This window comes from Mya arenaria, chromosome 9 (assembly GCF_026914265.1).
Source record: "Mya arenaria isolate MELC-2E11 chromosome 9, ASM2691426v1".
Lineage (NCBI taxonomy): Eukaryota > Metazoa > Mollusca > Bivalvia > Myida > Myidae > Mya > Mya arenaria.
Genome location: NC_069130.1, coordinates 48,663,766 through 48,684,696, shown reverse-complemented (window position 1 = coordinate 48,684,696; position 20,931 = coordinate 48,663,766). Strand labels below are relative to the sequence as shown.

At 38.0% G+C, this 20,931-nt stretch overlaps 1 protein-coding gene across 5 annotated transcripts in view; it reads left to right on the top strand.

Annotated features, from left to right (window-relative positions):
* LOC128246686 (uncharacterized) overlaps positions 1 to 18,513 on the top strand; it is a 33,545-nt gene extending 15,032 nt beyond the window's left edge. For all 5 annotated transcript variants that reach the window (XM_052965026.1, XM_052965025.1, XM_052965024.1 and 2 more), the window contains exons 3-5: positions 11,864 to 12,022; positions 14,961 to 15,018; positions 15,472 to 18,513. In XM_052965026.1, the coding sequence (XP_052820986.1) occupies positions 11,864 to 12,022; positions 14,961 to 15,018; positions 15,472 to 17,813 (2,559 nt within the window). In that variant the 3' untranslated portion in view covers positions 17,814 to 18,513. The remainder of the gene's footprint in view (positions 1 to 11,863; positions 12,023 to 14,960; positions 15,019 to 15,471) is intronic.
* The last annotated feature ends 2,418 nt before the right edge of the window (positions 18,514 to 20,931 follow it).

Here is a 20,931-nt window from a genome sequence, read left to right as displayed (position 1 = left end):
GTCTTCTGGTGCATGTTTATTTTGTAACAGGGAACCTTAACATAAATGTACTATAATATGATACTGAAACTGAGTACTATCCCCCCACCCACCAGTGAGGGCTAACTAATGAACCAAACTACTGTCAAATTCAGATTCAGGATAATATTATAATATTATAACATTCCAGACCACATGCCTTGACATTTGCTAGCTATTCCCTCCTAATAATATATGTAATTTCTTCTCTACCAATTATATACTTTCAGCCACTGAATCACTATTAATCTCTGAAAATTAAACATCTAACTTCATTTTCTGTGGTTTTAGATATTTCACCTGCAGCTAACTTATTCCATTTTAATAACCAAAGAAATATCTGGACACTTTGTGACATTAGCGTACTAAATTTCAGCCAACGTACATGTAAAATTCATCAAAATAATGGATTATTTTTAGCAGTGACATCACCGCAAGCTTGTTCATTTTGTTTACACCTGGTTAAGTTTAACACGCGTATATAAAATTTACTGTTGCGTAAATGGTAATAGGACTAACAGAAGGCCAGACACGCTCATGTTGCATACTTACTACGCTTTTTTGTGTCTGGAATTATTTTTTTATTTCACCCTCCATTGCTTCGCAAATCATTAATTTCAAAACATCCGCAGAGGGGATGCGACTAATAAGGTCATGTATCGAGCTAATGTTATTGTATTCGGAACACTGGGAAACCCAAACCTAATACTTGAAAAACATCCCAGAGGGGGATGCGACTAATGACGTCATGTATCGAGCTAATGCTGTAGTGTAGTCGGAACGCGCGGAAAGCAAAATAAACAATATCAACAATCAAGGTTTTAAACGGATGTAAACAGAACAGACATGACAAAAAATAACAGATTTTATTTTTGTTGATGTGGGGAAATTAGCCGGGTAGAGATGCTAAAGTAACCGGGTTATTTTACCGGCTCCCGGCCCATTTCTACACCCCTGCACTAGCACAGACTCTCACATTACCCTCCATGATGATCTTGAAAATGTAACACAAAATGCCGGGGAGGAAATACTGGAGGGAAAGAAAGAAATTGAAAGTGTACAAGCCTCCAGTACATCCACATGTTTTGGATGCCATCAAGAGGTGACGTACAATGAAGACTTGCCAACATTCACATGTTCCCACTGCAAAAGGAAGTTCAGAACTTCAAGTGTCAAAAATCAACTGAAGGCCATCATCACCTGTGACAACAGGGAATATGTTGTAAACAAGCAAGTCCTTCAGGACACTTTCAGTGATCTTGAACAATTATCAATTCACCAACTGGAAGATGAAATCCTACTAAACACAGACGCAATTGTCTCGGGAAAGTTCATTGTTAAACTAATAAAAAAATGATTCATCATTGAATGAAAGATTAAGTGTAAAGATGGGTCAATGATATAAAAAACCTTCTTTGCATTTTTAGCTTGACTATTCTATAAAGTGTTAAGGGGCTTTACCACTTAACCCGGCCTCTGCATCCTGTTAAAGATTAACTTAGAGCTAAATGGAAATTCCAATCACAACTTTTGAATTCCATATCGGTCATCACAATAGTCAAAAGGTCAACATCAGCACGAAAACTTAACATTACCCATAACATTGACATTTCTTTATACTTCTCCTTCAATCAGTTAACAGAAACCCGTCTGAACACAGCTGTTGTTCATGGAAAATTATTATGGTCAAGGTCAATAGGGGGATAGAAGGTCAAACATTGGGCCTTTTTGATGGCCATAATAGTTGCTACTTCTTCATACTTTCCCTTCTAAATATCAACATACAATGATCATGGCAACAGCTTTATAATCCTGCAAATAAATTCTGTTCAAGTCATACAAAAGATTACTTAAAGAGTTAAATATTCAAAATTATTTAAGAAAATGTAACATTACTTTGCCATTTCTTCATAGTTTCTTCTTGAAAATTAAAACATACATTGACAAATTTTCTCGCCCATGAAAAATAAGGTCAATATCACTGGTGGGTCAAAAAGGGTTACACTTTTATGGCAAGTACAAAAAATACCATTAATTTTTTTAACTGTATCAGTTAATTGACTTTGGCATAAATGAATTTATATATTTATTAACAATTTCAATTCGGTACAGGAAAACTTTAAATATTAAAATTTTAAACATATTGCATAACTAATGTTTCACACTAAACAAGTTTAAAACAATCAGGGGTGTCCACGAACTACCATACCTTAATATATTCACCACTGTCAACTTCTCACCAGTTACACATACATAAACCAAAGTATGCTGTTGAAATAGTTATTGTGATTTTTATAGTTTCTGTACATTCGATACACAACTCTTCTAAACTTTGGAGAGTTTAACATTTCTTAATACATAGTTTATAGCCATTTATGTTTACATGTATTACCAGGGCTAAATAAATGATGACCTTTTGAAAGATTAGCAAGTATAACCATCTGACTTCAAAAACCCTTAGGTATCATCTTTCATACATTTAACATGGTTTCTAAAAAAGTTTTGATGGCCTGCGACTTCAAAACTTAAGATTATAATATACAAGATAAAAAGATTATAATATACAAGATAAATAGCCCTGTATAGTTACATACATAGTGCCAAACGCTTGCACATTTTGATTTATAGTTACATAGTGCCAAATGCTTGTACATTTTGATTTATAGTTACATAGTGTCAAATGCTTGTATATTTTGATTTATAGTTACATAGTGTCAAATGCTTGTATATTTTGATTTATAGTTACATAGTGTCAAATGCTTGTATATTTTGATTTATAGTTACATAGTGTCAAATGCTTGTACATTTTGATTTATAGTTACATAGTGTCAAATGCTTGTATATTTATGTCTCCCCCTCTCTGGGGGAGACATATTGTTTTTGCCATGTCCGTCAGTCCGGTAGTCCGTCAGTCCGTCCGTACGTCACACTTCGTTTCCGATCGATAACTGGAAAACCGCATGACCTAGGATCACCAAACTTGGTAGGGAGGTTGGTCATGAGGTGTAGAAGATCCCTATTGTTTTTGGGGTCACTAGGTCAAAGGTCAAGGTCACGGCGACCCCCAATGTAAAAAACATTTCCGCTCAATATCTTGACAATGGTTTGACATAGGTTCACCAAACTTGGTAGGGAGGTTGGTCATGAGGTGTAGAAGATCCCTATTGTTTTTGGGGTCACTAGGTCAAAGGTCAAGGTCGCGGCGACCCCCAATGTAAAAAACATTTCCGCTCAATATCTTGAGAATGGTTTGACCTAGGTTCACCAAACTTGGTAGGGAGGTTGGTCGTGAGGTGTAGAGGATCCCTATTGTTTTTGGGGTCACTAGGTCAAAGGTCAAGGTCGCGGCGACCCCCAATGTAAAAAACATTTCCGCTCAATATCTTGAGAATGGTTTGACCTAGGTTCACCAAACTTGGTAGGGAGGTTGGTCGTGAGGTGTAGAGGATCCCTATTGTTTTTGGGGTCACTAGGTCAAAGGTCAAGGTCGCGGCGACCCCCAATGTAAAAAACATTTCCGCTCAATATCTTGAGAATGGTTTGACCTAGGTTCACCAAACTTGGTAGGGAGGTTGGTCGTGAGGTGTAGAGGATCCCTATTGTTTTTGGGGTCACTAGGTCAAAGGTCAAGGTCGCGGCGACCCCCAATATAAAAAACATTTCTGCTCAAAATCTTGAGAACGGTTTGACCTAGGTTCACCAAACTTGGTAGGGAGGTTGGTCATGAGGTGTAGAAGATCCCTATTGTTTTTGGGGTCACTAGGTCAAAGGTCAAGGTCGCGGCGACCCCCAATGTAAAAAACATTTCCGCTCAATATCTTGAGAATGGTTTGACCTAGGTTCACCAAACTTGGTAGGGAGGTTGATCATGAGGTTTAGAAAACTCCTATATTTTGGGGGGTCACAAGGTCAAAGGTCAACGTCGCTGTGACCTCTAATGTAAAAAAATATTTCCGTGCAATATCAGGAGAATGCTTTGATCTAGGTTCACCAAACTTTGAAGTGAGGTTGGTCATGATGTCTAGTTGATTTTGCAATCAGTTGGTCAAAGGTCAAGGTCACTGACCTTGAGGTGAAGAACCGGTTTCTGCTCAATAACTCAAGAACGTTTACACCCAGGAACTTCATACTTGGTATGCCAGTTAGTCATGACTAGTTGATGGCCCCTATTGATTTTGGGATCCATCATTGATTATTTCTCACCTACGACCACACAATGGGGGAGACATGCGCTTTTTCAAAAAAGCAATCTCTAGTTTGATTTATAGTTACATAGTGCCAAATGCTTGTATATTTTAAATTATTGTTCTAGTTACCGGTACAATTTTAGCGATGTCAAATGTTTGTATTTCTAAACCCTATTTAGCTCGGCCACATTCAAAGACTTAACAGAACAAGTGTACACGCCCTGTCTTCTGTGCCAACTTTGTCATTTCAACTTTTAAAACTCTAGTGTTTAATTCTTGATTCATATAAATGATTTCTATATATAAGTTTTGATGTCATACTAATTAAAAATTTATCTCTTATAATACTGGCAAAAGTTTGTATATTTTAAATCATATTTTCATTGAACAAAATACTTGTACCTTTTGATTTTTAGTTACAAAATGCCAAATGCTTGTATACTTTGATTCATTGTTGTCGAGCCCGCTTGCGGAAGCTCGATATAGTTGTCACAAAGGCGGTCCGGTGTCCGTTCGTTAGTAAGTAAGTAAGTCAGTAAATCCGTCAATTTTGTGTCTGTGCTATATCACTCTCATTGACCAACCAATTTTAAAATAACTTTGCACAAATGATCAACGTGAAAGCGATGTGTCGCGTGCAAGAACCATGTCCGTCACTTCAAGGTCAAGGACATACTTCAAGGTAAAATGCCAAAATTTCTTGTGTCCCGGCTATTTCTTCCTCATTTACCAACATTTTTTTTAAATACCTTTGCACAAATGATCAACATGAGAAGACAATGTATCACCTGAAAGAAACATGTCCGTCAGTTCAAGGTCAAGGTCAAACTTCAAGGTCAAATGCCAAAATTTCTCATGTCCAGGCTATATCTTCCTCATTTATCAACATATTTTGAAATAACTTTGCACAAATGATCAACATGAAAAGGCGGTATGTCGGAAGCAAGAACCATGTCTGTTAGTTAAAAATCAAGGTTCTGCTTCATGGTCAAATGCCAAAATTTCTCATGTCCCAGCTATATCTCCCTCATTTACCAATATATTTTGAAATAACTTTGCACAAATGATCAACACGAGAAGGCGATGTGTCACGTGCAAGAACCATGTCCCTCAGTTCAAGGTCAAATGCCAAAATTTCTCATGTCCAGGCTAAAATTTCCTCATTTACAGATTTTAAAATAAATTTGCACAACTGATCAACATGAGAAGACGGTGTGTTGGGTGCAAGAACCCTGTTTATTAGTTAAAGCTCAAGGTCATTCTTCAAGGTCAAATGCCAAAATGTCTGGTGTCCTGGCTATATCTTCCTTATTTACCAACATATTTTGAAATAACTTTGCACAAATGATCAACATGAGAATGTGGTGTTTCGGGTGCAAGAACCATGACCATCAGTAGGTCAAGGCCATGCTTCAAGGTCAAATGCCAAAATGTCTATCAAAAACAGGTCAAGGTCATACTTCAAGGTCAATAAAACTTCCCTACTTAACCTTACTGTTAGAAGAAACAACGGGCTCGACATTGTTGGCGTTCGGCCGACATCCATCTAGTTCTTATTACAATTTTAATCATGCTATTTTATGTCTAAATCCATTCAGCTTGACAATACAAAACTAAGCAAAACTATCATACTTGCCCTTGCTTCAATGTCAACATTGTCATTTCATTCAAATAAATTTACTTTCAATGCCAACAAACCGTTCAGTAAGGCTTATGTAAAATCCAAACTTCTTTGCGTCATAAAATTAAAACAATGGTGGCTACTTTCATTCAGCAATGCAATATTTACATTATGTTCTTTTTGGTAACAGGCATAGGTAAAACCATATATAAAACTTTGCAATAAGTGGTCCAGTAAATCTATCTGATATGTAATGACTGTTTTAAACTCCTCATTATGCTTTTTTAATACTTACAACATTCAATATTTCATACAAATAGGGCATTTGAAGAAATAATGTCATTTTTATTATTTTGTTGCAGATAGCTACTCATTGCTTCATTAGAATTAAACATATGTGTTACATGTATCATATTTCTGATGTAAAACATCATATTTCTATAACTGCATAAAAGTATCAAAATGTGTGCAACTTACTCTACCGTTTTTTTTTGCTTTTTGTTACGCTACAATAATTAACACATTTTTAAAAGATATGTTACTTCCAACACTTGTTATAATACTGAGTTCATTAATAAAAGCAATTAAACTAATTCTTGTTGTTCATTCACCAGACTCCATGTTATCACTGTTCAACATATCATCCTCTTACTTGATATACTCCATAAGTCCTAGCTTATTCCAGACTTCTAAAAAACCTTAACTACTTTGAACCATCCAGATTTCTTATCAAACCAATGTGCAATATATGACAGGTGAGCGATTCAGGGCAATTTGGCCCTCTTGTTTTTAAATGTCAGAATTATCCAATATTCATGTTTATTTCAGGTGAATTATTTTAAAACGAATTCAGTGTGATATATAGATTCAAGCTTTCTGCCTTAAATAAGTTTAAACTGCTAGCTTAACAGCCATTGTACATGTATTTCAGTTGTAGAATGCATCCTTTTGAAGGGCAAGACCTGGGTTTGAGCATTCTCAGTATGTTCACCAGGGAAGCAGTTCATATTTACACTTTGCAAATATAACCCAGTGAAAAAGTGAATCAAATAACATTTAGACAATTTATTTTTGGCAAATGTTTTAAACAAAACTTTCAAAATGCATACATTTTGTAGTAATAAAACATGATATTATTGCACAAACTATTTTAAAATAGACTGTGTAATAATATCAAGTTGTATTACAATTAAATGTACATGGCAATTACTATTATAATATAAACAGTTGGCTAGACATGGTAAGAATCATAACTAGACTATAAAATCTGACTAGCATCAAACCGCTGTTACAACATGAACTGGCGAGAATCTCCACAAAACATATATATATAAATCTATACTTGGATTGATAAATGACTAGAATCAATAACTAAACCATTTAACTCTTAGAGCGCTGTCAGAATTGTACAGGACCAGTGTAGACCCATCGTATACGCTGTTCACTGCTTGGGCACTTAAGGTTACACACCACCATTGTTATTCCCTATATAATTCAATGTAAAATTATATTTTTAGACAACATTTAAAGGCATTTCGAGCGAATGCAGGCTATGATAACCACATATTCTTAAAGTACAAGCTTTAAATTAACTTTTAAGCCAATACAAAAGGGGGGTCAAGTTATTCCTAAGAAAAATCACCACTTGAAAAACAAACTCTAAAATTTGCACCGTCCGCCATGACAGTTCTTCCAAAATGACCTTTCAACTATAGGGCAGCGGTTTATGCTTTAATCTCTACTTTAAATGATAAATCAAGCAAGAATAGATACTTAAGGTATAAAAGTTTCAGGAATAATGATATGTTTGATTTACAGTGTATTGAGCATGTGAAAACATGTCTATCAATCATAAGAACATTTTTTTTTTATTGAGAATTTTCCACACAACGGAAGTACGTCATACACAACGGAAGTACATATGACGTAATGGTGACGTCATTCCTTAAACCTTACCTACTGACTCGGCAGCGAACAGTGTAGACCCTGAATGGTCTACACTGGTCAAAATACCTGACATAGTTGTGCTTAACGCGTTAAGGGTAATATTAAAAATCAATACTTTATAAAATGATTGGACTGGAATAGGTTTAAATAGACTAGAATCAGTGTCAAAAAAGCTTAGACTGACTGATCAAAAATTAATACCATTTTCTTTTTTAAACAGTGAAACAGCAAAACTAGTACACATACAGTACCTTCATTAAATAGTTTCCACAAGTTAATCAAAGCGCTGATAGCGCTGTATGAACAGGGTTTTAAACGGGTTTTCACCATTATGATTTACGATCATGTGTGTATTAATAAGGTGCTGATATGTTGCACAGTGACTCTAAGAGTCGGCGTGTAAAACAACCATAGGGACCGCCCCAGGTTTATTGAAGCATGATGGTAAATGAAAAATTAATATTTTATTGACAATAAAATTAATGTCGCTGTGTAAGAAGGCAAACAATGATGGAGAACGTAACCAATCCGAGCAGAACTCCATCATATGGTGTTACATATGAGTATATATATATATATATATATATATATATATATATATATATATATATATATATATATATATATATATATATATATATATATATGCTAATCAAACTTTACTCATTAGAAAGAGTTTGCCTATGTTTTGCCTTGTTATTCACAAAACAACTTCGAAAATGAAACAGATTAAAGAGAAATGGTTTCTTAATTAAAATGATGAAAAATTAAATAATTTCAAACAATTGTAGATATATATACATCATATAAAGTTAGCATAAAATCTTTAATTTCAAAACTTTTTTTTCTTCATTGTCTATATGGTCAGCAACTCTCTTCTATTTCTATATCGTCAGGTTACTCGTCAGCACTTTAGCACGTTTGTTATTCCCACGTGGGCTATCACGTGATGTTTTAACCAGGGAAACTGTGTGATAATTGAGATCAATGAGACCATTGTTGCTTTCTAGGTCATTCCAGGTTTTAAGATGAGAATACATTTGTAATTCCTAAGCGAGGGTGGGTCTATATGTCCAGGTTACCATATGTAGCAGTTAAAATTCAAACAACAAACACAGACTGTGTTTGTCAGTGTTCTTCAATATCTCTATATTCAACATTATCGAAGGTAGATATAATATCGGAGCGTCATGAAAATATAAATATAAACAACCATAAGATAATGAATAATAACATGTTTATAAGTTAACATCTTATATCTTATACCAGGTACGATTTAATCGTGTGCAGTGGCAGATTAAATTAAATGGCTAAAGCATATAAAACACACATATAATACAAGCGATTACAACAACAACAACAACAACAACAACACAGTTCATCATAAAACAAATCATTGACATGGAACTTACTGATTTATGGAATCAAACACTCCTACTCCCTCGTACTCCCATGGTGACTTCTGTTATCTATGCATGTTATCATCATTAACCAAACCCACATATATTAATATATGGAAAGAGGCTAAAAGAATCTCACGGAACTGCCATTCTCGGTTTAAATACAAAATCTGCTGATGTCGTAAAAATACATGACAAAACTAAATAAATGCAGCTGAATGAAATAATGATCATTCCAATCCATTGCTAACCCAAGACAAACACAAAAGACTACAAATGCAAATTAATACTACAATCAAGTTTTCTAAAAAAAAGTAAAACAAATATCTCTGTAGACTTCAAATGTGCACGACAATCAATCAAGCTTGGATTTCTTCTTTACAAAGACAAGGCAGAGAAATCTGATTAACTTACTGCATTATCTCATTACAGGATTATCTCTCTTCGACTGTAAATTCACTTGGCTTCATCATTGTGTCACGTGATTGAATGATGCGCTTAGAGTGGATAGTAATTCTTTGTTTACGTTTCGATGTTCATTCATCTTTTGGTGCAGGGATACTTCTTTAATATTATCTTTATCTAAGTTCAACAGATTTAATTATTTAAATAGATATTGCGTTATGATTGCTTCTTGCTTTGTCAAATCTACCTCGGTTATTTAAAACATAGCTTGCACTTTCTCAAACTATATTTTTGGTGGTAAATCGGCTGGCGACATTTGTAACTATTAATAGGAATTTTCTGTTGTGAGTGTCGAGTTTGTGGCTACACTGAACAGGGTTGAAACAACCCTGTTCAAAAACAAACAATTTCCATATTAGATCCACTGTTCATTCTGTAAAAATCTCAAGCACAATGAAAAAAAATCAATTTAACTTTTAATAGAATATCTTGTCTTATTTCCTTTTCTGGACTGGTGGTTAAAAAATTCCCAGAGTTAAAATTTGGAAAAATATGTTCTGACTCTGACGAACGTATTATTTAGTTAATGCATGTTTGTTATGTAACCCAATGCATCCTTGTCAAATTCCAATATGCACCAGCGATTGTTTAGTTGCAACGACATCATTCTTACTTTAACTTTCAGTTTCACTTTCACGTTTATCTTTTTTCCGGAAGTAAACAAAAACATTCAACGTTCTTATTGCAGCATTGTATTTTTCATAAATGGCATAACCATAACTATTATGCACCAGTCAATTGTAACCACGGCCCCCAGGTCCGGGGAATAGCCGGGACTTGGACTTTTGGTCCAGCCAACCACGGGTAAAATCCCCGCCCTGTGGGGACGAACTAATGGTTAAACCCCGGCCAAATGCCCCCGCACCCAGAGACTCTATATAAGACACAAACTCCGCTAAATTTGGCGCTATGACAAAACCACCGCGGTCACCCGGCCCTGCGGGGGCACCTGGAAAGTAAAACACGGCCCTTTCCCCCGGCTATCCCCGGTATACCCCCGGACCTGGGAGGGGGGGGGGCGTGGTTACAATTGACTGGTGCATTATACAATACTGTTTTGTTATAGAACTTAACTGTAACACTGACAACGATCTACGCAGTTCTCCTTTCACTTTCATTAAAATGAAGTTAGCCTGCACCTCAAGGGGTGAAAGCGAAAAGGTTTTATCTGCTTCTTTACTTAATGTCACTTAGAACCTTTTCGCTTTCACCCTTCGAGTCCTGTTTCCCGCGCTTTTTAGACCATGTGCTACGAAAAATGTTTATCTTTCTAATAACTCATTAAAAACTTATAATGAATATTTTTTCAAGATATTAAAAAAAAACTTTAAATAAATGAACAAAATATATCTTTGCATTGTTGTTTTTCAAAACCATTGCGAAAACGCGGAAGGTATCCGGTAATTTGCATATTAGGTGGAGTTAATATTACGTCATTGAGTTTGAGTGCTGCTAATTGACACAGTTACCAATCAAATTTCAGATCGATAATCACTTGTCACTTCGGGTGTTAATTGCTCTTGCGGGTTAAACAAACATTCAGATCATGAATTGAGGCTCCTTTCAGATGATATATACTCTCACACCGAAATATCACGGGTCAAAACTGACGCATACTACAAATGTATGATGCATCAATTTCGGGTCATTTACGATTTCTGTGCGTCAAAGCCCGGGACTCGGGAGCTCGGGTCAATTTAAAGCCCTGCAGTTTAATGCCAGAGCCAATAAGCGTTTTGCCATTGTTTCAACTTATCAAACCGGAAACGTTTGTAACTATGCGACGAGTTCGGACAGGACTAAATTATTTAAATTATCGTTGTCATCACAGGCCAGAGATCGCTAAAAATCTGAATTTTTGAATTATGGGGCATAAAAAAGTTGCGGTCGGCGGTAAACAATTACGGTCGGTCGGGTTACAGGAAACATACATATTTTGTTTAGGCCTGACATTACCATTGCAAATACTCTTATCTTATTGATTATTTTGTACATTCGTTACTCTTATCCAAACAACCAAGAAGTCTTACAGGGCATATATGTATATATATTCTATCATGCATACTATCATACAATATCATATGTAGTAACATATCTATCTATCTATCCCTCTCTCTCTCTCTCTCTCTCTCTCTCTCTCTCTATATATATATATATATATAGAATACATATTATATGTTTTGTACCTTTGTTTGTCAATACATATTTGAAACATTACATTTAAGGTTCGGGACATTGGTCGACGAGTACGCCACTCCAATGACCAGAAGGTCAAGGACACGGAACTAGTGGACTTCCTGTTCAAGCTCCGCACCCTGCTGGAGGACAAGACTGAACTAGCAAACCGACCAGAAGCACAACACGCCGTGGAACAGCTTAAGAAGGTACGAACTTACATGCTTTATGACTCAACTGAACTAGCAAACCCACCTGAGGCACAACACGCCGTGGAACAGCTTAAGAAGGTACGAACTTACATGCTTTATGACTCAACTGAACTAGCAAACCCACCTGAGGCACAACACGCCGTGGAACAGCTTAAGAAGGTACGAACTTGCATGCTTTATGACTCAACTGAACTAGCAAACCCACCTGAGGCACATCACGCCGTGGAACAGCTTAAGAAGGTGCGAACTTACATGCTTTATGACTAAACTGAACTAGCAAACCGACCCGAGGCATCACACGACGTGGAACAGCTTAAGAAGGTACGCACAACACGCCGTAGAACAACCTAAGAAGGTAAGAACTTATATGCTGTATGACCAAATTGAGGGAGCAAACCGACACAAGGCACAACACGCCGTGGAAAAAATTAAGAAGGTACGAACTTACATGCTTTAAGACTAAACTGAGGTAGCACACCGACCCGAGGCACAACACGCCGTGAAACAGCTTAAGAAGGTACAATCTTACATGTTTTAAGACTAAACTGAGGTAGCAAACCAACCCGAGGCACAACACGCCATGGAGCAGATTGAACAGGTATGATTTTACATAGTAGTGGGCATTACTGAATTAGCATACACCGACAACAGGCACAACACGCCGTGGAACAGATTAAACAGGTGTGACATTACATGATGGTCGTCACAACTCAACTAGCATACACCGACCTGAGGCACCACACTCCGTGTAACATATTAAACAGGTGTTACATTACATGATGGCCGTCACAACTCAACTAGCATACACCGACCTGAGGCACCACACTCCGTGGAACAGATTAAACAGGTGTGACATTACATGATGGCCGTCACAACTCAACTAGCATACACCGACCTGAGGCACCACACTCCGTGGAACAGATTAAACAGGTGTGACATTACATGATGGCCGTCACAACTGAACTAGCCTACACCGACCTGAGGCACCACACTTTGTGGAACAGAATAAACAGGTGTGACATTGCATGATTGCCGACACAACTGAACTAGCATACACCGACCTGAGACACCACAATCCGTGGAACAGATTAAACAGGTGTGGCATTACATGATGGCCGTCACAACTGAACTAGCATACACCGACCTGAGGCACCACACTCCGTGGAACAGATTAAACAGGTGTGAAATTACATGATAGATGGCACAGCTGAATTAGCATACACCGACCTGAGGCACCACACTCCTTGGAACAGATTAAACAGGTGTGACATTACATGATTGATGACACAACTGAACTGGCATACCGACCCGAGGCATAACAAGCCGTTGAACACATTAAATAGGCATTTCTTAACTTAATAGCGGACACAACTGAACTAGCGTACCGACAACAGGCACAGCCCGCCGTGGAACATACTAGACAGGTATGACTTTACATGATAGCGGACACAACAGAGCTAGAATACCGGCCCATAGCACCACATTCCGTGGAACATATTACAGGTATGACTTTACATGAAAGCGAACACAACTGAACTAGAATACCGGCCCATAGCACCACATTCCGTGGAACATATTAGACAGGTATGACTTTACATGATAGTGAACACAACTGAACCAGCTTACCGACACAAGGCACAACATGGTACCCAACCTTGGTTAAACATCTCGTCATATAAAATCACCGGATTTTGGTGTAGGTGGGGGTCCCTATATGGGTATATGCAGGGATTTTGGGGTGCATATTTCTGCGTGGTGACCTTATTCGATGTAAGGCCAAACCAAGGTTGCGTAACATTGGGACTCCACCCATGACACAAACTGAACCGATCTGAGCTCTCCCGCGTCTATTGCATACGAAGTGGTGGCCTCGAGTTTATTAAAGTGACTCGCTCATGTTTTGAACCAAACATTAGTTTTCCCGGTAATGCATATAAAACACTTATTTTATCATTAGTTTACTCTATGATGTCGAAATTGCAGAAATTATAGCATAACAAAGTATTTTGGTTTTAGTGAGGTGTGAACCCACGCTGGTAAAGTCAAGAAAAAAAGTTGGAAACAGCCGACTAATCCTCACGGCCACCGGGACTTAAAAAACAGTGGTGGATATGTTGCCCTGTTTTGGATACATTGATAACATCACGTGATAATGTCAATCAATGAATCACGCAACACCACAGCCGTAATTAATTTTCAATTGCGTTACAAAAATGTGGTCTTCAAAAAAACTAGTTGAGCAACATCATCTGCTAAAAGTGACATTCTCATTCAAAATCAATACATACACATGTATAACAAACATCAATTTTGAGCGATAAACCTTTAACTACTTACTAAATAGTGCATTTATGGAAACCATTTATAACTGATAATAGGATTGTAACCGTCGATTTAATAGCAAAAATATTTAATGATTGGCAAGTGCTAAAATATTTACGGTGATCTACTATAGTCGCATAAGGTAGAAATACCGTGTTTCTACACCTTTCTTTCAAATTAAACTCTGTTATATTCATAAGAACAACTGTTTTCAACATTTATCCATTCTTTTCATTATATTTAAACAATAATATTACTTGCGGTAAATCTTATATTGGAGTAAGAGTGCATCTTTAAGGGTTCCAGCTTTTTTTTTAACACTCCTTATGATTTGCCACACTTAATTTCATAATTAAAAAAATGCATGTTACAAACCATGAACGAGTTACTTTAAGTCGTGGCCACAACATGTGAGTCGTTGGAAGTCAGTAAGTCGTGAGCACGAGATAAAAACAGATATTTACGCCTGTCACCTCAATGACAGCGTACATAAAAACACTAATGTAGTTATATTGTTTTTCGTTACAATATTGTCTTTATTAGTTTATATTATTTTTGTAAAATAGCCTTTGATTTATGGGATGCTTAATGCCTTGATCTGTTTTGTTGACAGCTGCAAACAGACGATTTCAAGATAAGCGCTGAGAACGAAGGAGAGATGTTGAAAGAAGGTAAGAAACGCTTTTCATCAATGACGTATCGAGCACTAAAACTCGTTGCCATCCCTAATTTTTATGGCCAAGAGTCTTGTGATAATACTGCTGCCTATCTTCTATCACAAGAGTCTTGTGATAATGCTGCTGCCTATCTTCTATCACAAGAGTCTTGTGATAATACTTATCTTCTGCAACAAGCGTCTTGTGATATTCCTGCTCCTTACTTTCTATACTAAGCGTCTTTTGACATTGCTGCTACTTATCTTCTACAACAAGCGTCTTGTGATATTGCTGCTCATTGTCGTCTGAAACAAGCGTCTTGTGACAATGCTGCTACTTATCTTCCGCAAAAAGCCTCTTGTGATAATGCTGCTACTTATCTCCTGTACTGCGTCTTGTGATAATGCATACGTATCTGATCTTAACTTTTATGTTTTTTAATGTGATATTTTTTTACATTTACTTCAGGATTACGACTACGTTTGGCAAACCATTACCGAACCACGTTGGCCGACATGCCGATATCTCCCATTCTTGGAGAAAAGAACGCAAAACTCAGGAAATTCTACGTGGCACCGAAAATTGTGGAGAAAGATCATAGAAAAATCGGCGAAATTGACAAGGGAGATAGTGGTCAAGAAGTTGCAAAGTTTTCAGATGTTTTCTTAAAAAACGGTCAGTTGCTCAGTAATGCTTTCCTCGTTGGCGAACCGGGCAAAGGCAAATCCACATTCTCCGTAATGTGTGCCCTGGAATGGACTCACCAGTATTTACCAGCGGAGGAAAACGTCGGTATTAAAATAAGCTATGCCGACCCAGAATTCTTCAAAGAGTTTGCATTTTTGTTCCATGTCACCCTACGAGATTCAGGTAAAACGTGTGATCTAGCACAAATGATCAAGGATCAACTTATACGTAAATTCTACCACGAGAAGGATGCCGATGATGGCTACCGGCTCTTACAGACGGTGCTGGAAAGTGAAACATGTTTAATCATAGCTGACGGCCTCGACGAATGGACCCATCCGGAAAACGTAAACTGTACCTGCAAAACTGAGGAAAAAGTCATCCCTTTCCGAAATTCGGCCAACATGGCCACACTCCTCACGACAACGCGTCCCTGGCGAATGTCACAGTTTAGAGTGCAGGATTCAAAGATCGACAAATATCTTGAAATAGAAGGAGCAGCAGACACAAAGCAACTCGTGGAAAATATCATCAACATTCTTAATGGGGGAAATGAGGATGAACGGACACCAGAGGCTTTCATGGAAATGGTGTCAGCGAAGCGTCTTAAAGGATTATTGTCAGCACCTATCAGTATCACCCAGCTCGTGTGCCTGTGGTTCGAGGGCAAATCGTTAACCGATTCAAAGTGTGACATTTATGCTTGCATGATAAACATGCTATCATGTAGACTTAGTTATATGCAAAGCGGGCATAACATTCCGGAAATTGAACTGCCATCTGTATTAAAGGAACACGAATGCTTCGTGCAAAATCCCATGGTTTACCTTGCGCTGGCAAAGTTAGCATACACAACTTTGTTTTCAGAGTGCAGAGATTCGTCTGTTGTTTTCAGCAACAAAACAGTCAACGCTTCGTTAAGCAGGGAGCAGGTTGAATTTGCATTGAAGTCAGGCTTACTCACGGAGAAGAAATCCAACTCATTGATCAAGAGATCATCTCACTTTTCATTCTTTCATAAAACACTTCAAGAGTTTTTAGCGGCTCTTCATTTATGTTTAAATGAAAACGACTACAGTCAGCTATCAAACAAGTACGAACAAGATAATAAGAAAAATATCTTGGGAGATGTTTCTCAGACATTTATTTTCATATGTGGAATGAAGCCCGAGCTCGGTGTACAAATGTCTTCATGGATCAATAGTTCTATACCAGACATGCTTTCATGGATCGATAGTTCTATACCACCAGACCAACCAACAATCTACATTAGAGAGGCTGAACCACTTCAGCGCCTGATTCTCTCCGGACACCGTGAAGCCAGGGCGAACAACTATGGTGACATACCGCTCTATCTCGCACACTTGTGGATTCGTAGTTACGAGGATGTCGTAGTGTTAAAAAAGCTGATGATGATAAACAAGGAACGTATTCAGTCACTAGACATCTATGGATGCAATGATCAAATTAATGGGGAAGAGGTGCAGGAGGTGATCACATCCTCCTCCGACTCCCTCAAAGCAGTGACACTGTTGTACCGTGATGGGCAGTATGACCTGTCCCAGTGTCACAGGCTGGAATATCTGGATATACTGGGACACAATACAACACGTGTGCAGGTTGATCCAACACATATTACAACATGTATCTTACATGAAGTATCATCGAATGTTGAAATGGACATATTTAGATTATTTAAACACAATCAAAGGTGGAGATTTAGATTATTTAAACACGATCAAAGGCGGAGTAAACTACAACGTGTTGAGTTATATGACGTTAAGAATGTCCAGTTACTTGTGGATACACTACCAAGTCTCCCTCAGTTACAAAGCCTTTACATAGAGAGTACAGATCTAGGTGAGCTCCACCTCCTCTCTCCAGCCTCCATCACCGATATTACACTATGGGATGTGACAATGACAGCGGAGGCGGTGCGGAGTCTGATAGAGACGATGAAGAACATACCACACACCATTACATGCAACATGGAGGGCTGCACGGTGAAACCTGCCAGTGAGATGAAAGACATCCGAGAACATATGGACAGTTCGCCGTCATTCAAGGTTCTCGAGTTTGACGATAGGTGGGGAAGGCTTCATTTCAGCTTCACCAAAATGTGAACAATAAGTTAAATGTTAGCATCGATTATGGGAATTCATGTTTGATGAAAAACAGTGAAACAATCAATGGGGAAGTGTCATTCTATTTATAGATATATATGTCACTTTTCCCGGAACTAATTATCATCAACCACTTTCTGTGTGTATTCAGTTAATTTGATTTATGTTGTGTATTTGCATGCATCCTAAAATAGATTTAACTGTACACAGCAATGACGTTGAGGCAGGTGTTATTAAACATAATTATCGAACTTGGATGAAAACTTTCTTTTTTTTAATTATAACACAACAGTTCGCAATCAACACGTGCAATAATCGGTTAAACTTGATCAACTTTTTAAAAAAGAATCCCTTTACAAATGAACTCATTTCCTAGTTTAATTAGATATCATTTGATAAATGTTAAGTACTTACTTCGCTTAGGGATAATTGATTGATGGGGATGATAATCCGTATTTAATAGACAAATATACCAATAACACGTTGACCTTTTTAATTTGAATTATCTATTACATAAATTTCACGTAAATATAATAATATCTTCAAAATAGTAATATCATATATGGACAATTGCTACAAAAGAAATACCCAAACAGTAAACACATTTAGTTACCTAAATAATTGAATATACAATGGCCTATTATTTAACATGTCACACAATTTGATTATAATTGAAGAAGATATTAAACGTTGAAAATATTGTTTGATTTGTATTTAATACGATAAGGATGAAAATGTGTTATAATGATGATGATGATGGTGGTGTTGTTGGTAATGATGATGATGATGGTGGTGTTGTTGGTGATAATAATGATGATGATGGTGATGATAATGATGATGATTGTGGTGGTGGTGATGGTGGTGGTGGTGGCGATGTCGACTACAACCACCACGACGTTGATGATGGCGACGACGATTACAACAACGACGACGACGTCGATGATGATGATGATGATGGTGGTGGTGGTGGTGGTGGTGGTGATGATGATGATGATGATGATGATGATGATGATGATGATTAGCTAATAATTATGCCTTAGAAATCAAATTTAAGGCTGGACAATAAATGTTAACTTGCTCTTGAAGCAAGGTACGTAGAAAACATACAACACACTCATGATGTTGGCATTAGAAGTACGTTATCAAAATAATCATGCAAGGCGAAGTATTTCTAATTTAAGCAAAACTCCGAAAAAAATGGTTTTGTATACAAATACACACATTGCGGGAGTCGATTCTAGCAGGCTCAGAAATGCACCTGATAGCGTTTATATGAATGAATCCTTTGGGGACTGACGGACACGTCAACTACCAGACCATTTTACTACCAGAAGGCGGACACAGGTATCACATTATTACTATTTACGAGGTCTATCTCGTAGCTTGCCGAAGATGGCCGAGTTGTTACGATTGACCTGGCGTCAAACCAAACAAATTGCAAACACAGCGAACGGTATTCAAGAACCTTATACAATATTCCATGTCAATTATTATCATTTAATATAAACTAGTTTAGTCATATCATTTTATTCTTTAAATTTGACCATTTTATAAATAAGAAACATCAACATAACACTATTAAACTATACTTATAGCAATTCACCGATTTTTTTTATTGAAAACAAATTTAAAGTGACACTCGTATTTAATATTTATACTTACACATGTATAAAAAAAACATTAATCTTGAGTGATACACCTTTAACGACTTCTTAGATAATGCATATATGGATAATATTAATTACTGGTAACAAGATTGCGTCATCGTGAGGTGTCGTTATCAGAGAGGCGTGGTCAATAGCGTCATCGTCGAGGTGTCGTCATCGGTGAGGCGTCGCCCATAGCGTCATCGTCGAGGTGTCGTCATCGGTGAGGCGTCGCCCAAAAGCGCCATCGTCGAGGTGTCGTCATCAGTAAAGCGTCGTCCAAAGCGTCATTGTTGAGGTGTCGTCATCGTCGAGGTGTCGTTATCAGTGAAGCGTAGCCCATTGCGTCTTCAGTGAGGTGTCGTCATCAGTGAGGCGTCGCCCATTGTGTCATCGTCGAGGTGTTGTCATCGGTGAGGCTTCACCCATTGCGTCATTGTCGAGGTGTCGTCATCAGTGAGGCATCGCCCATTGCATCTTCGGTGAGGTGACGTCATCGGTGAGGCGTCGCCCATAGCGACATCGTCGAGGGGTCGTCATCGGTGAGGCGTCGCCCAAAGCGTCATCGTCGAGGTGTTGTCATCAGTGAGGCGTTGCCCATAGCGTAGTCGTCGAGGGGTCGTCATCAGTGAGGCTTTGCCCATAGCGTTATCGTCGAGGTGTCGTCATCAGTGAGGCATCGCCCATAGCGTCATCGTCGAGGTGTCGCCATCGGTGGGGCGTCGCCCATAGCGTCATCGTCAAGGTGTCGTCATCAGTGAGGCGTCGCCCATAGCGTCATCATCGAGGTGTCGTCATCAGAGAGGCGTCGCCCATTGCGTCATCACCTTAATGCACTAACACATCTTTGCATCCTTATGGTGAATGGCGTACCGTAATGCACTAACACATCTTTGCATCCTTATGATGGATGGCATACCGTAATGCACTAACACATCTTTGCATCCTGATGATGGATGGCATACCTTAATGCACTAACACATCTTTGCATCCTTATGATGGATGGCTTACCTTAATGCACTAACACATCTTTGCATCCTTATGGATGGCGTACCGTAATGCACTCACACATATTTGCATCCTTATGATGGATGGCTTACCTTAATGCACTCACACATCTTTGCATCCTTATGATGGATGGCATACCGTAATGCACTAACACATCTTTGCATCCTTATGGTGAATGGCTTACCTTAATGCACTAACACATCTTTGCATCCTTATGATGGATGGCTTACCTTAATGACTCACACATCTTTGCATCCTTATGATGGATGGCTTACCTTAATGCACTCACACATCTTTGCATCCTTATGATGGATGGCATACCTTAATGACTCACACATCTTTGCATCCTTATGATGGATGGCTTACCTTAATGACTCACACATCTTTGCATCCTTATGATGGATGGCTTACCTTAATGACTCACACATCTTTGCATCCTTATGATGGATGGCTTACCTTAATGC